We start from the raw sequence: 16,676 nt of genomic DNA, 5'->3' as shown, positions 1-16,676 counted from the left end.
CGGTAATTCCAGGTTTATTTCCCCAGTTATTCCAGGTTTATTTCCCCAGTAATTCCAGGTTTATTTCCCCAGTTATTCCAGGTTTATTTTCCCGGTAATTCCAGGTTTATTTCCCCAGTTATTCCAGGTTTATTTCCCCAGTAATTCCAGGTTTATTTCCCCAGTTATTCCTGGTTTATTTCCCCGGTAATTCCAGGTTTATTTCCGCAGTTATTCCTGGTTTATTTCCTCGGTAATTCCAGGTTTATTTCCCCAGTTATTCCAGGTTTATTTCCCCGGTAATTCCAAGTTTATTTCCCCAGTAATTTCTTTTTTATTTCCCAAGTTATTCCTGGTTTATTTCCCCAATTATTCCTGGTTTATTTCCCCAGTAATTCCTGGTTTATTTTATTTCCCCAGTAATTCCTGGTTTATTTTATTTCCCCAGTATTTCCTGGTTATTCCGGGTTCTGACTGCCTTCATCGTATTGAAGACTGTGTTGGTGACACTGATTGTGATCTATCTGTCTGTGTTTACGAGCTTCAGGGTTTGGTCACAATATATCAACTCTAACTAGCAGTAGAGTAGAGAGCACGTGAGGTTCCTTACCTCCTTATATATCACCTCCCGATTATGCAGTGTGATCAACTCTTGATTTGATTTTACCGAGTGTTTTCTTCCTTATTCCATGTTCTGACCATGCCTTCGTGACATTGAAGATTCATTGCCCTGATGGGGGTGGGGGTCCCTTTCTTCCTTACAGCTTCAGGGGTTACGTGCCACGTTTGCGTAGGAAATTAGATTTTAGGTGGTTACAGAAAACACGTTGTGTATTACTCGGAAGCTAATGGGTCAGTGTCTGCACCAATCACTATGGCTTCCTTCTTAAACGAGCCGGCATGTATTCACGAGTTTTTTTACTTACTTTCTCTTACCGCTTTGTTTGCAGGAAAGAAGGAATTGAAGGTGGTGAATCTCTCAATGGGAAGGTATGACAGGCATCTGAGTGAGTAAGAAGCAAACAACAGGCAAGATTACAGATCTATAGTCTCTCCACACTGAAAATTAACCACGAATTCCCTCGTAATGCAATAACAGAAAACCGTGCTAATGTGTTAACCCCAACATATCGATTAATAGGAAAAGAGAGAGGGGGAACGATATCTAGAGAGAACGTATGTAAAAGAAGAAAGAGGGAGAGCGGAGCAGAGGGGAAGCAAAGAAAAACAGAGCGTTTAAACGTGAGAGATAACAAGTGTGTGTGTGTGTGTGTGTGTGTGTGTGTGTGTGTGCGCCGCGTAGCGCCCGTCCAGCGCGTGCGGTGTGCGTGTGAGAGAGAGAGAAAGAGGAGAGAGAGAGAGAGAGAGAGAGAGAGAGAGGAGAGAATGTGCAGCTTGTGGTTCCTAGGCATTTTGTATATATTGAAATAAATAACGATGGTGATTTGTTTGTAAATGTGGATTATCATTAGTCAATTTTCAATTTATAACTTGGGGGACACCCTGTATGTAAATATTATAAGCATATATATGTATAATATGGTCTACTAAAGCTCATAGAATCTGTGATAGAATAACTCAAGATGAACTTTGCACCATATAATTTTCTAATATTTGCAACCGATAGAAAACTTTGTATGTAGTTTTTGAACCTCCGTCCATACATATAGTGGCAGGTACGACGAATTTCAGGCTGCTTCCATGCAATGTTAAGACGTCCAGAATAGTATTTTTCTATAGCGTTCAAGCCTGATGAAGAGACTAATTCTGCAGAAGTAGCCAGCCTTCCAATACTAACAAGTGACAGATTGTATCAACTTACAACTACATAACTGTGCGTAAAAGTTACAATTTGTCATGTAACTTGTATGTTGCTTATAGATACGCACAATTTAACGTTACATGCAATGATCATTGTTGTGATATTGTAAAGGCTCACGAGTCCATGTGCTTGCATTCCTCGGTATGAATTCATCACATTTCCTTTTGTAGAATAATATATAACTGTGAATGAAGGTTTAGCCATTAATTAATTGACATGGGAATTGGGGGATCAGAGTGCCATTGAATGCTCACACTGCTGAGGCCTGTAGGATGAGCTTAGAAGCAAGTTAATTAGACCTTCTTCATTGATCCAATGTGCATAGCTTTTGTACACATCGTTGCAGAGTTTCTAGCGTGTTGAGAGGGCGGTCTAGTATTAGGAAGGTTAGGCCAGTATGCATCCCGTCATCATTGCTGGTACGGTTGTATGGCAAACGTGTCTTACAGAAACAAAATTAGATAACTTTCGGTGCTTAGATATTTGTAGCAAAATGGTGCTGATATTAGACTGCTGAGAAACTTGTGAATGGTAACATCCTAGAGAGAGAGAGAGAGAGAGAGAGAGAGAGAGAGAGAGAGAGAGAGAGAGAGAGAGAGATAGGAAGCGAGAGAGAGAGAGAGAGATGTTTCTTGATAGTCTGCCTGGATAGGGCCTGTACTTCTCTAGCTGTGATATAGTTTGTTTCGCCCGATATTCTTTACATAGGGAAGCGCGATCTGTGTTGCCAGTGTAGCGGTCATCCATCTTTGAGGTTACGGTGTTGGAAAAACCCGGTTTTTACAGATATCCAACGATTTTCCAACATGTTGTTATGTATGTGAGCATAGTTTCTTCACTTCACTTTGCAAATGTGTTCTTATACGTTGTGTGATTTTCATAACTGTGATGTTATACGCCGTATTTTTGCATTTTATGTGTAAGGCGTCGTGTTTTATCTTGATGGATTTACACGACTGGTGAATTCTGCAAATGCTTTGCGTTGGTTATAACATTAAGTTGGCAGCTTATTTCATATTACGAGAGTTGTTAAGCATGAGAAATAATAGGTTCTTATTTCAGCATTAGCAAACTCAACCAGGCCTACAGAGTTCATGTTAGTTATAGGTAAGCAAAATTGTATAAGATATGTATGCGTTTGTAACATTTATTAATATAATATTATAATATAAAAAGTTTATATAATATTATTACAATTCAAAAGGTTATTACATGTGTTTAGTTTCATGTACTAGTAAAAATTCACTACGTTTCTTTTTCTAAAATGACACCGAACTCGAATAGATAGAGAGAGAGAGAAAGAGCAAGCTGCATCACTGTAAAGATTTTTTACTGATATATAATAATATTAACAGGTGAACGTGTAAGTGGCATGTACCTATAAAACACACGCGCTGCCACGTTTACTATGTTTGCCTTGACAGAAGGCTGCGCCGCAATAAGCACACATTACTGCTTGCAAACATTCTATATTTACAGTGACGCATGTATGAGTTTTACGCAGGGTCACATACAGGTACACACAGTCACAGCCACCGCCAAACGAGGCCGAAAATCGTCTGACCTCACACAGCAGCTTTACTGATACAATGACGTTCTCTTGGTTATCAAATATCTACATGCAGCAGTCAAACCTGAATGTCAGGGTCGCTCAGGTGATAAACCAAAAAAAAATCCTTCACAGACAGTTGTCAGATTTATAGAGACGGTTTCATCGTATAACTGCCACTAAACGGACATCAACAAAAGTGTCATTTATAAACAGGTGTCTGTTCTATAGAGGTGTCCTTTCTATAGAGGTGTCCTTTATAGACAGGTGTCCATTCTATAGAGGTGACCACTGACATGGGTTATAGAACCCTAACCCTAACCTCAGCCATACTCATTGCCGTACGTCCTCGACAGCTTCATGCACTGCCTGCGAACCGTCATGTTGGCATCATGGTTGCGATTACTCTGCCGTGTTTAATGCAGACGTTTGGGAGGCAGACACGATGCAGCAATCACCTGTCATGGATCCGCCTCCGCCTCCGCCTCCTCCTCCTCCTCACCCTCCCTCTCCTCTGCCTCCTCCTCACCCTCCCTCTCCTCTGCCTCCTCCTCACCCTCCCTCTCCTCTGCCTCCTCCTCACCCTCCCTCTCCTCCGCCTCCTCCTCACCCTCCCACACTCTCACGGGATGCTATCAGTATGAGCTCATTTACTGTAGATAGTACGATGAATGCGTCTATACAGATACGAGAGTGTATATGTGGTCACAGATACTAGCAGGAGTGTCATGATATAGACTATATAGCTATATGTCTACATTATGACACTCCTGGCACTACTGATGCATCACTCAACGCAAGCTATTCCTTGTTCATACATACGTCTATAGCGCTAACCACGCAGAGCAAACACGTGTGTGCGCGCCTGCATGCGTATGGGCGTGTGTGAGCGTTCGTGCCTGTGTGTGTGAGTAGACCTAATATGTTCACAGCTGACAATATCCTACACTCACATACACACGCACACACCAGGTGTTATGGCAGTGTATAAATACCTCTTCCTTCTCCCACTCTCCCGGGTAATAGCTGTAGAGAGAGAGAGAGAGAGTAACGTAGACTCCGCTCTCGCCTCCTCGCCCTCACCCCGTCGTCGTCGTCACCGGCGGGTGCTGCCGCGTGTACTCCCAGACGAAGAGGGCGCCACTCACGTGTACGTTGAGCGAGCGGACTACGCCCCACTGTGGCACCTCCACACACGCGTCCAGTAGCTGTATCAGCTTCACGGGGATCCCCTCCTTCTCATTACTGCAACAACAACATCAATAATAATAATTATGATTATAATGATGGTGATAATAATAATAGTAGCGGTAGTAGCAGTAGCAGCCGCAGTAGTAGCAGTAGCACCAGCAGCAGCAGCAGCAGCAGGAGTAGTAGCAGCAGCAGTAGCAGCAGCAGCAGTAATAATAATAATATATTTGTAAAACTATGTAATATTTACAGACACCTATACACATTTACATTACATATTGAACGACCATAAAATATCTTATAAATTACAAATATAAATCGTTTTCTACAAGGAAAATGGAGTAAACATGGTTTAGTGAAGGGATTTCTCCTCAATGAATGCACGAATATATACACCAGGGGGGTTAGCTAGTCCAGGCCATGGTAAATAGAGAAACGTCATTTTTGGATCTATGTGGTTAGAAGAGAATTGAGAAGGGAAATCCAGTATTGTTTCGATGTCTCCGAACTTGAAATCCGAGAGTGAGGGAGAATCGACAGCGACGTGTGCGAGCGATCGTGGTGTTTGAGACGTGTATCTGAGGCGCGTTCTCTAGTTTCATGTTGTGTGAGGATTGCAAGAGAAGTACATTGAAAGTCTCTCAACGTAATTATTTCGACATGACCACGGTAACATTTTTCGATATTGTTTGATCCAGGCTTTGCGTCCGCCGCACACGAAAAGTAATTTGGATTACAATAAGTTCTCGATGAAACGAAACGAGAAGGTAAACTCAACATGAACTCTAAATGCCGAAGAGCTATATTCGACTATCGTGATTAATTCGTCCCTGCTATGATCCCCAGCCCCCACCTACAGCAAATTTATATGCTATTTAATTAGAAGTATACCGGATTGCATACATATATGCAATAACATTGAGTCATATACCTGACGTTGTATGTATACGTTCATGCTCCTACATACCCACAGCACATTGCCACGCTGCTCTAAACACCTACCACAAAAATGTCTACATAAAATCAATATATGTATATCGAAAACAATAAAATATACAATATACGATATATAGCAAGAGTAAGCTTGTAAGACATAATCCACCTCTGATACATTCATAAATACTATACATACACGTTATGCAGAGATGTGTGTTATGTATGTATATGTATATATGTATAGATATTGTATGGATTATGTAAGTATAGATGATCCAACTACATTGGAATACCATCCTGCTAACAACTTTGCTACGTATCTAACAACATCATCATCATCCGGGAAGAATGAGCAGAAGAACGAGCATTTAATATGAAGAAGTACATTTCGGTGGACATAACAACTTGCGAGTGTTCCTAGATATATTAACTTCACCACAGACGCCTGCTGTCGAGCAGGGAAAGTCGGCACGTGCTCAGACGTGTGATAAAACACGAGACATCGTTACTCATTAAATAAGTTCATTCGGTTGGTAGATAATAAAGCTATCTTGGTTAATTTTTACTCAACCGTGTTGATCAAAACGTACTGCTGACGTTTCGCCTCCTATCAGGAGGCTTTCTCAAAGCTGACTGAAGTTATCAGTTTTGACATCGTGACATTACTGACATCGTGACATTACTGACATCGTGACATTACTGACATCGTGACATTACTGACATCGTGACATTACTGACATCGTGACATTACTGACATCGTGGCATTACTGACATCGTGACATTACTGACATCGTGACAATGAGACATCGTTGTTTAATTCGAGGCTCACCCTAGCAGGACAAGTGTCTTTGCCGGGAAGGAGAAGTCACAGAGAGAGGTGCTGCTGGCAGTCTGCTCCGCTCCCACGAGCGCGTACCCTTCCCTCCTCATGCGCTGTAGGAACGCCTCCAGCTCATGCACGCGCACCTGCAGTACACACACAATAATGCTTATTACATACACACGCACGGACACACGCACACACCGACGCACGCATATTTAAATATATTTATTTAATTATTGTACTGATGATGTTAAAAAATCCATCTATATATATAGTCATATTTATAGTCATATTCATTTTATAGTCATATTTTACCTGGGACTGATTGAAAATGTCATAGGTAAATATATATATATCTCAACAAAGATAAGATAAGTAAATAATTAAGAATATTCGGCTATGAAGTAAAATATGGCTAATATTTAAGTAAGATTATTTTATTTAACTTGTGCACGTTTGTATATCTATGTATATGGACGTTTGTTTATACAAGCCAACGACATAATAGCCTATATAGTGATATCATCAAGAATCACTCACTTTGCTATCTCTCTGGATTACAGGGTAAATACACAGCAAGTATGAGACTAAGATACACAACATAAACGTATACATGTGAGAATGCCATGGGAAATTACACAGACGATGACATTGACAATGACCCAGACAATGACATGGACGATAACAAGGACAATGCCATGGACAATGACATGGATGATAACATGGATGGACAGTGACATGGACAATGACATGGACAATGACACAGACAATGGCTTGTAACCAGTCTACATAAAACACCAGTTTCTGAATTGTGAACCATCGATCTGTTGGTACCTCTGTGATTGGAATCCACTTCTCTGCAGTTACACTCAGGCTCTTGAAACGAGGATCTTCTACGTATTTCATGTTTCCAACGACGTACTCTGACACCCCGAATATCTCACACGTTCTACATAAACCTAAAAAAGAAATCTGATTACATGGTCTGTGAATATGTAGCATTGTAATATTGCAGTTTAGTCATATATATCAATACGAACACACGAGCACATTTGCATGTGCACGCACACATGTTACCACGTGCACACACGCATGCATGCACTTTCACACATGCTCATGTACGCACACATGTACACACGCATGAAGGAACGTGTACAAATACGCACGCACGCAGGCATACACATATATATATATAATTGATGACCAGGGAAATCCAATGTTACAGGTGTTAAGTAACTGAATGCAATGTGACATATCTGGCATATCCTTACAAAAAGGTAATTTATTGAGCAACTATAGTCATCAAGCTCATTACACATTTATCTATTTAATCTTTTGATTCTCGTATTCTCAAAAACTTACTGTCTTGTTTGTTTAAAATGACTTGTCAGAATGCAATATGAGATGTGTGTGTGCGCGCGCGTGTGCGTGTGCGTGTGCGTGTACGCGTGTATGTGCGTGTGCGTGTGCGTGTATGTGTGTATGCGTGTGCGTGTGTGCGTGTGTGTATGTGTGTATGCATGTACAGGTGTGTGTGCGTGCGTGCGTGCGTGCGTGCATGTGTGCGTGTGTGTGTGCATGTGTGTGTGCGTGCGTGCGTGTTCTCTAACTGTACCTCCGAGGTTCGTGGGCTTGTCAATGAGTGAAGCGACCAGCACCAGCCCGCCCTGCGCGCCGCTCTGTCGTTTATACGTGACGTCAGCCTCCGTGTGATCCGGCATCAGGCTGCGCCACGGAATCAGCTTCTTCTGCACGTTTCCCTCGAGGTCCGAGACCGAGACCGGCTCACTGGCTCTCGCACCCTCGCCTGTGTGCATAGAGACAGATGAGAGAGATAAGAGAGGAAGAGATGAGAGAGAGAGAGAGAGGGGGGAAGAGATGAGAGCGAGAGAGGGGGGTAGACAGAAAGAGAAAGAGAGAGAGAGAGAAAGAGAGAGAGAAATAGAGAGAGACAGAGAGTGAGAGAGAGAGGGGGGAAGAGAGGAAGAGCTGAGAGTGTGAGAGAGAGAGACAGAGACAGAGACAGAGACAGAGACAGAGACAGAGACAGAGAGGGACAGGGTGGAGATACATGCATATGTCATATTGCTACAAAGATATGTACATATATCTCCATAAATATATGGCTCTACGTAAATGTAAGTATATAGTAGTATTATGATCCCATAATACATATATATATATATATATAACATAATTTAAAACTGAGTGAAAGTATGTGTTTGCTCAAAACATGCAGTAGCTAGCAAACTAGTACGCTGATGAATACAAACACGGCTCGATCACTAATGCTAAGTAAACACTAATTACTAGTAACCTAGTTTCGTTCTCCAGTCTCCAGGTTTCGCTGTCCTTAGTTTACTGTCAGGGCTATATAGTTGCAGATCCCCTGAATGATTTCCTCTGAGCCATGTGAGTCCATTTATGTCAGCAAACAGGTCTGGGTGGATCCATTCATCCTGGGCTAGCAGACATAGCCACGGCAATATATAGAAAATCACCTATATATAACACATAAGATAAAAAGTAGAATTTTACATACATACATACATACATATATTACATACATACATACTACAAATTCTTAACATATGGAAGCAAATATGATTATATAAGCTCAACCAAATTATTCTGTGAACCACGAATACTTTATACCAAAGATGATTCTACTGCATGCAAATATAGGACACGTTCCATAATGAATAAATATCATCCACCTGCGTCAGATTGTAATGTGTTGTCATAAGTATTGCACACCACACATAAACAAGTGCCGCAGTGCGACAGGGCTCATCTGGTGTCTGGTGTTCTGCTGATAAATTTATTTGTGCATAGCAAGACGTCTTATACATAAGTCTTCTTTATTGTTGTTTGACTTTCGTAGCCAATTGGAACAAATATATCAGCTACACTTTCGCACCCACCTAATCTCTATGCATTGCAGACACATGTGCATTGCAGGTTGGCAGGCAACAATTATGATTAGAAGCGTGCCAGCCATGGGCTGCCCCGTGTTTTTGCCTACCCACGCGAACATTCACTGATTCAGCCTTCAGGGTGCTATAGACAGACTGCTTTAGAAAATAATATGATTTAAGGAGCGTAAACCTTGTTCAACAAACATTTGCCTTTGCAATTAAACTGTGCAACTGTAGCCTCACATTCACACACGTATGGGCTCTAATAATAGCAAAAGCAGTTCAGTCCTTTGTTTACAGTCAACAAATCAATGTTTAACCCTCCTCTTGAGGGTCAAAAGGTTATCCGACACTTACTCTTCGCATGTCAGCAGAAAGTACATTTCATGGTCCTTTCAATAAAGCCATAAAAATGCTAGGTCACCGCTGAAACAAAAAAGTTTTTCAATCGCTCCGTCAGACCATGTCCTCAGAAAATGTCTAAAATCTGCCCTGTGCCCCATTGACCTTTGACCTGTGACCTCCAATTTCGGCACAGTGATGGCCTTTCCCACCATGATGCTATACACTGACTATCACGAGCCTAAGTCGAGCCGTTTAGATTTGTGCCGCAATTCTGCATTTCCTCCCTATACCTTAAGTTAAGGAGGGAATGTTCCCCCTTCTTTTACACCTCTTGACCTTTGACCTTTGACACCCAGCCTCGACACCCCAACTCGTTTTCGGATTACCCCCCCATGTCCCGAATATCGTGACCGTACGTCGAGCGGTTTAGATTTGTGCCCAACTGTTGACGGACGCACGCACGGCCGGACGCACGCACAGCCGGACGCACGGACGCACGCTCATGCGATTCTACAAGCTGCATCTGACTATGTCAGATGAGCTAAATATACTGAAATTGTTTTTACTATATACTTGGTTATGGTAACTTTGGTGATATATAGTAAAACCAAACCTAGGTTATTTCTTACCTCAATACTATAGTCTGCGATTGGATGGAAATCAGAAAACCAGAAGGATTCCATGAGTTTCTTCACACTTTTAGTAGAATTGCTGTAAATAAAAAATATGAACTAATATATAATATATATATCAGGAGTTAATGAAGACAAACTTATTTGTCTTCATTAACTACTGATATATATGTACCGGTATACGTATGTATTTGTGTTGTCAACTTCTTTGCCAATTGCTAAATACATAAATGCATACATGTAATAATTATTACTACTGAGACTTTTACTGATTATTATCACAACTAAAAACCTTATTTATTTTAAATAATTATATGGCACTACATGACGTTAGTAACAGTTCTGATATATGTGAGAGACTCGATCAATCAGCATAACTTGTGACATCACTATATTTCTCTCTACACACCTCTCAACTGTGGCAACCTGGTTGAAGCATCCTTCTAACAGTGCATGACGTTCGCAGAAATCCAACATGTTCTGTTGCCTGGCAACCGTCCACACCGTACACAGAGCCACCTGGGCATAAGTGCGCACAGAGAAATGCTGCATCATGGTCCATGGAAGGATTTCTACAAGCATCGACTCCATGAATTCCTCCAGTCTTCTTCCCTCGTAGAGCTTGCATAGATGCGTGCAGATGGCAAAGAGAGAACATATGCTGCCAGTCCTTTGCTCAGAATTCTGTCAAATATAATCATTAAAACGTACTTTTAATTACATGCACGTTGAAGAATCACGAAATTACACGTCAATGCAATTTTACGAAACACAACTGAATCTAAAATTTGATGTACAAGTTGATTGTTACTAATCGTCCTCGCTTTACGGTCATTAGTGGCAAGCCAGAATCGAACTAATTTCAATTATACTGTATATAGAACACAAGTGAGTGTATGGTATTCATGCATGCATGCACACATACACTATATATTTACACTATACAAGCATTTGTATATATATATATATATATATATATATATATATATCATCACCTAACTATATATATATATCATCATATATACATACACTATGTATTCTACTCACATCTTTGATGGCGCTCCACATCTCACAGCAGCACTCCGGGTGTCTGTACAGCAGTCGCGTCGCCACCCACTCTATCATGCACCTCACCGACGGCTGCTTGTCCTTCACCAGCGCCCCCCAACACCCGACGCCCAACACCTCCGACCTTGACCCCTCCTCCTCCCCAAGGTCAAAGGTCGGCTCCAGCAGCAGCGCCACCTGCCACGCACGCTGCTTGCACGGTGCGCGGCGGAATTCGCGAAGTGACGTTCGTGTGTTCTCGCGACGGTGGACGTCGCGTTGCATTAACTCGGCAAACGCGCGACGCGCCGCGGGAGGCGGCAACGAGAATCATGACGCCGGCCCGCCATGACGCGTGCGCCCCCCCCGGCGTTGTCGTCATCCGCCGTGCGCGCACACGGTATTGAGCGCGTTCGCGGGGCAGCGAGCGCCCCAGCGCGCGCACGCACCGCGCCGCCTCGCTCTCCACCGCAGATCCTTCTTATGCACGGGACCGTACATCACGCCGTCGCACCAGCAGGGGGAGCTGTCGCTCCACAGCTCCCTCGTCCGTCGACAGGGGCTGCTGCGGGGCATGGCTCCCTCGTCCGCCGGCAGGGGCGCTGCACGGGTCGCGCGTCGGACCGGCAGCAGGGCGGCGCTGCATGGATCGTGCGTCGGTGTGCCACACGGCGCAGCAGTGACGTACGAGAACGTTGAACACTCCGCTCCTGTGCTCGCCCGAATCTCGCAATGAGCTGGCATGCTGCCAACAACGCAAGGTCGAACGATTAGAAATGTCGCAGACGTCGTAATCTAGCAGGTGATGGATCATAGACATCGTAATGTTCTATCTAGAATCTATGTGAATAATTAAATTCAACAATAAATAACTATATTATTTTGAGGACATAATTTAGAGTGTATCCGAGTACCAAAGTGTGACGTCACGTTGGCAAGACAACGTACGCGGCTGGTTCTACACAAGCACTGGCTCCATAACATTAACTGCGTGAAAATGTTGTGCGTACGTAAAACACGAGTGTGTGCGCTGCAGACAGCGGTAAAGCATCGGTAGCAAGTCGATCTTACAATATTTAATGAATTAAAAAAAAATTTGTTTTTATTATTTTTATTTTTTTTCGTTGCTTTTCACTTTCATCCTTGGAAATTCTATAAAAACTGCAATAATGACTCTTCAAAATGATGGTTACAATCGGGTACAAAACACGACACGCAGTTAATGTTACCAGAGCGCGTGTTCAGGAGACCGAACGCTCGCGGAGCGCTCGCAGCGCTCGCCTTCGAACGACACTGCGCGAGCGAGCGCGAGCGAGCGTTTGCGCGCAAGTTTGAAAAGCTGTTCGCTTCAAGCGCACGAGTTGTTTACAAGATGGCGACGAAAAATCTGGCGAATGCGAATCTAACATTTCTGACGTCAATTTGCAATCTATTTCAACTTTATTTCACTTTTCATTCATTCATTTACTTCTAAATTCAATTTGTATCAATTTCGTCTGCTAATTCGTTTAACAGTACTTGTTCTCTCGCAATTAAAATCTGCTGAGTAACCCTTCATGGGGGCCGCCATCTTTGATCAAGCGAGCGCACAGCGAGCGCACAGCGAGCGCTCGTGTATCGTTCAGGAGGCGCTGCGTTCGTTCATCGAGCGTTCGCATCGAGCGCTCGCTCTCCTGAACACGCAGCAGAGCATATGATTGTGTAGAACCAGTAGGTTCGTTGTCATACCACCGTGACGTCATCACTTCGGTACTCTATAGGCACAGAGTTCAGGGGCCCTGTGTGTAGGAAACAAAGTTGAGAAAGTCCTAACATTAGCCTCAGTGTGAAACTTTCCTTTTATACCTTTGACAGAAATGTAAAAATTAATAGAATTAAAAATCATAGCAAATTTCCTAAATAGCTTTAAGAATTAAAATTCTTTCAACAATTAGGAGAAAAAGTTAGTGTTAAAATTAATATTAAAGTAACTATATTGCGAGATTTTTCCAGTGTTTTCCCCACTTTCATGATACCTACCGTTATTGCTTGAGTAACAGCAATTGTCTAGAGTAAGATTAAAATGTCTTAGAACCTTCGTTTTCACCAAATCATGCACGATTACAATTTTGCGTTCTGTTTATGTTTACCGTTGCCATCTCTCGGACTTTCTCACGGTAGGGCGAGACATCTATCACGGTGCAGTAATGCACATAGTCGCACCGCAGAAATCAGGTCAGAGACGTTCATACACAGACGTTCATACTAGCGTAACAGCAGTGTAGTACTAATGCCGCGTAAAGTCTGTTATTAGAGAAGCTTGTGGATTACCAGTCAGATAGTAACACGGGAATGACAATGACAGAAAGTGCTCTGAATTATTGACATAAAAACTCAATATTTACCACACAGAATTGCACACCCTTTTGTTTTAATTATGCACTTGGTTTGAAGGCGCCATTTGTGATTTTGAGAGTCGGCATACGATAAAATTTATTGCTGGTATGATGTGGTCAAATCCATTTTTCTATGCTATAATTACTGCATAAAATCTTAGTGTTTTTAATGTTGGTGTAATCAGTGATATTTCCACTGTCAGGTGAGACTATATTCTGCTATATTTAGTTTTTCTGAGCAAAAATCTCGCAATAGTAAGTTTAAGATTAATTTTGCTGCAAAACTCTTGCAAAATATATTATGAGGGAATTTAATGTTATATTCTAGCAAGTAATCAATTCGAACTTCACATACATACATATTTTCAGGGGGTAGACAAACTTATTATAACTACCACCGGTGCTTCAAAGCTATACCTTGTTAAATGTCTCCAGTATTGTAGAAGGCACGTCTGGACTCCTCATAAATTTCTCGTGGAACACTACTGGCACTGCAGCTTCCAGAATTTTCCAGAAGCACGCATGGTTCCTCCACTGATCCTGCACTGTGTTCCACGCTGCTGTCACCACCTCAATTACTACTCCGCCGCTGAGATCAACCTAGATTATAATCGACGAGCGCAAATTGTTTGAGCTTGAAAATAAATTTTTAATGATACATATATGCGAAATTATGTATAAGTTGATTACATCTGACATACGACCAGGAACTTCACACTCATTTGCTCAGATTCATACACTCTACTAAACCACTATAACTTTACACTTTTTCCTCGTTTTTCAATTTATATACAGTCAAACCTGCATATAAGGGAATATGCAGTCATACCTGCATATAACTCAAGGAAAATGGCAAAAGTGTTGACAGATGTCTGTTATCACGAACATGTATCATTATCATGTATACAGGGTTCATGGCATTACATAGAGGTCTGTCAAAAACTAACAAAGGTCTGTCTGTACATAATCAACATTTCAAAAGGTTTATACCCTGTGCATCAGAACTTCCGTGACCCTCAGCAGTGATACGATCGCCATGCCTGACGCCGTGCTTAGACCGTCGACACATCGTTGCAGGACGACCACCGCCGGATCCCACGATGTGTCATCGTCATTGCCGCAGCAACAGTGTGTGAGAGCAAACCTGATGCACGTCCACTTGGCTTCTGTGTAGAGTGACACTAACCTCCCTCGCTCAGCGTGGCTCATGCTGTCTCACGGAAAAACTACGGTTTAGCTTTTCATTATTAATTCATTATTATTAACTATTAATTATATAATTCACTAGTCTATATAAGCGGCGGAATTCGCGAAGTGCCGTTCGTGTGTTCTCGCGACGGCGTCGTCGCGTCGCATTAACTCGGCAAACGCGCGACGCGCCGCGGGAGGCGGCAACGAGATCATGACGCCGGCCGCCATGACGCGTGAGCGGGCGTCGTCGTCATCGCCGTGGCGACCGGTCGTGAGCCCGCTCGCGGGGGTAGCGAGAGCCCCAGCCGCGCACGCACCGCGCCGCCTCGCTCTCCACCCGCAGATCCTTCTTATGCACGGGACCGTACATACACGCGTCCACCAGCAGGGGGAGCTGTCGCTCCACGGCTCCCTCGTCCGTCGGCAGGGGGCGCTGCGGTGGCATGGCTCCCTCGTCCGTCGGCAGGGGGCGCTGCACGGGTCGCGCGTCGACCGGCAGCAGGGGGCGCTGCATGGATCGTGCGTCGGTGTGCCACACGGCGCAGCAGTGACGTACGAGAACGTTGAACACTCCGCTCCTGTGCTCGCCCGAATCTCGCAATGAGCTGGCATGCTGCCAACAACGCAAGGTCGAACGATTAGAATGTCGCAGACGTCGTAATCTAGCAGGTGATGGATCATAGACATCGTAATGTTCTATCTAGAATCTATGTGAATAATTAAATTCAAAATAATAACTATATTATTTTGAGGACATAATTTAGAGTGTATCGAGTACCAAAGTGTGACGTCACGTTGGCAAGACAACGTACGGGCTGGTTCTACACAAGCCACTGGCTCCATAACATTAACTGCGTGAAAATGTTGTGCGTACGTAAAACACGAGTGTGTGCGCTGCAGACAGCGGTAAAGCATCGGTAGCAAGTCGATCTTACAATATTTAATGAATTAAAAAAAAATTTGTTTTTATTATTTTTATTTTTTTCGTTGCTTTTCACTTTCATCCTTTGGAAATCTATAAAAACTGCAATAATGACTCTCAAAATGATGGTTACAATCGGGTACAAAACACGACACGCAGTTAATGTTACCAGAGGCGTGTTCAGGAGACCGAACGCTCGCGAGCGCTCGCGAGCGCTCGCCTTCTGAACGACACTGCGCGAGCGAGTGTGGTGTGTGTGTGAGTTTGTGTGTGTGTGTGTGTGTGGTGTGTGTGTAGTGTGTGTTGTGGGTGGTTGTGTGTGGTGTGTGTTATATATGTTAATTAGTATGTTTTATATATATAACTATAAATAGAGTATATATATATATTATATATATGTTACACTGTAAAATAAAATTTAATTTTTTGTAAAATCATTCATTGGGAAAAATTCATCATTTGATAACAAAAAATTTATTTAAAATTGTGTTGGCGGTGGCCTTCGTGTACTTATGATTTCCTGGGCGCATAGCAAAAGGCTTGCTCCTATAAACTGCTAGCCAGGCGAATATTAGATTATGTTTTGTATGTGAAAAATACGTTAAGAGCACATACGGCTCTTGTTTGTATGCCATCCTAAAGCATTTGTGTGATCATCATTCCTCAAATCAAAAACTTGGTTCCAAATTTTAAATCCCGTGATGCATATGAAAATATTTTGCGGTCGATGATCATAACACCTGCTTCGCCGTAGGCGTGGCTTCTTATAAATATAAAAATATAATATATATAAAAGATAGTAAATAAATAAATAAATAAGTAAATAAGTAAATTTATAAATAATAATTAATACTTGACATAAAATAAAAAATAAAACCAACAAGTATTAATTTTTATTATTAATGGAGTAAGGGACAGCGCCAGATAGAAGTAGGCACAAATGTAC

General features: G+C 42.5%; 2 protein-coding genes across 2 annotated transcripts in view; both read right to left on the bottom strand.

Moving 5' to 3' along the window:
* Window positions 1–3,981: 3,981 nt before the first annotated feature.
* On the bottom strand, window positions 3,982–11,536 carry LOC106811809 (probable methyltransferase TARBP1). The gene is made up of 8 exons (XM_014815528.1): window positions 11,243–11,536; window positions 10,605–10,879; window positions 10,193–10,274; window positions 8,618–8,801; window positions 7,916–8,107; window positions 7,135–7,259; window positions 6,307–6,443; window positions 3,982–4,595 (listed from the first exon to the last, which is right to left on the bottom strand). Exons 1-8 carry the CDS (start codon window positions 11,525–11,527, stop codon window positions 4,430–4,432), a joined length of 1,446 nt encoding a protein of 481 aa, XP_014671014.1. The 5' UTR covers window positions 11,528–11,536; the 3' UTR covers window positions 3,982–4,429.
* A 187-nt stretch (window positions 11,537–11,723) lies between these two features.
* Window positions 11,724–16,676, bottom strand: part of LOC106811799 — a 9,111-nt gene continuing 4,158 nt past the window's right edge. The window contains exons 4-6 of the mRNA XM_014815519.1: window positions 14,608–14,827; window positions 14,035–14,217; window positions 11,724–11,987 (exon numbers count right to left, since the gene is read on the bottom strand). Of these exons, the coding sequence (XP_014671005.1) occupies window positions 11,724–11,987; window positions 14,035–14,217; window positions 14,608–14,827 (667 nt within the window). The remainder of the gene's footprint in view (window positions 11,988–14,034; window positions 14,218–14,607; window positions 14,828–16,676) is intronic.

Source organism: Priapulus caudatus, unplaced genomic scaffold (genome assembly GCF_000485595.1).
Source record: "Priapulus caudatus unplaced genomic scaffold, Priapulus_caudatus-5.0.1 Scaffold577, whole genome shotgun sequence".
Taxonomy (NCBI): Eukaryota; Metazoa; Priapulida; class Priapulimorpha; order Priapulimorphida; family Priapulidae; genus Priapulus; species Priapulus caudatus.
The sequence above is the reverse complement of the archived record's forward strand: the minus strand, read 5'-3'. Positions and strand labels throughout refer to the sequence as shown.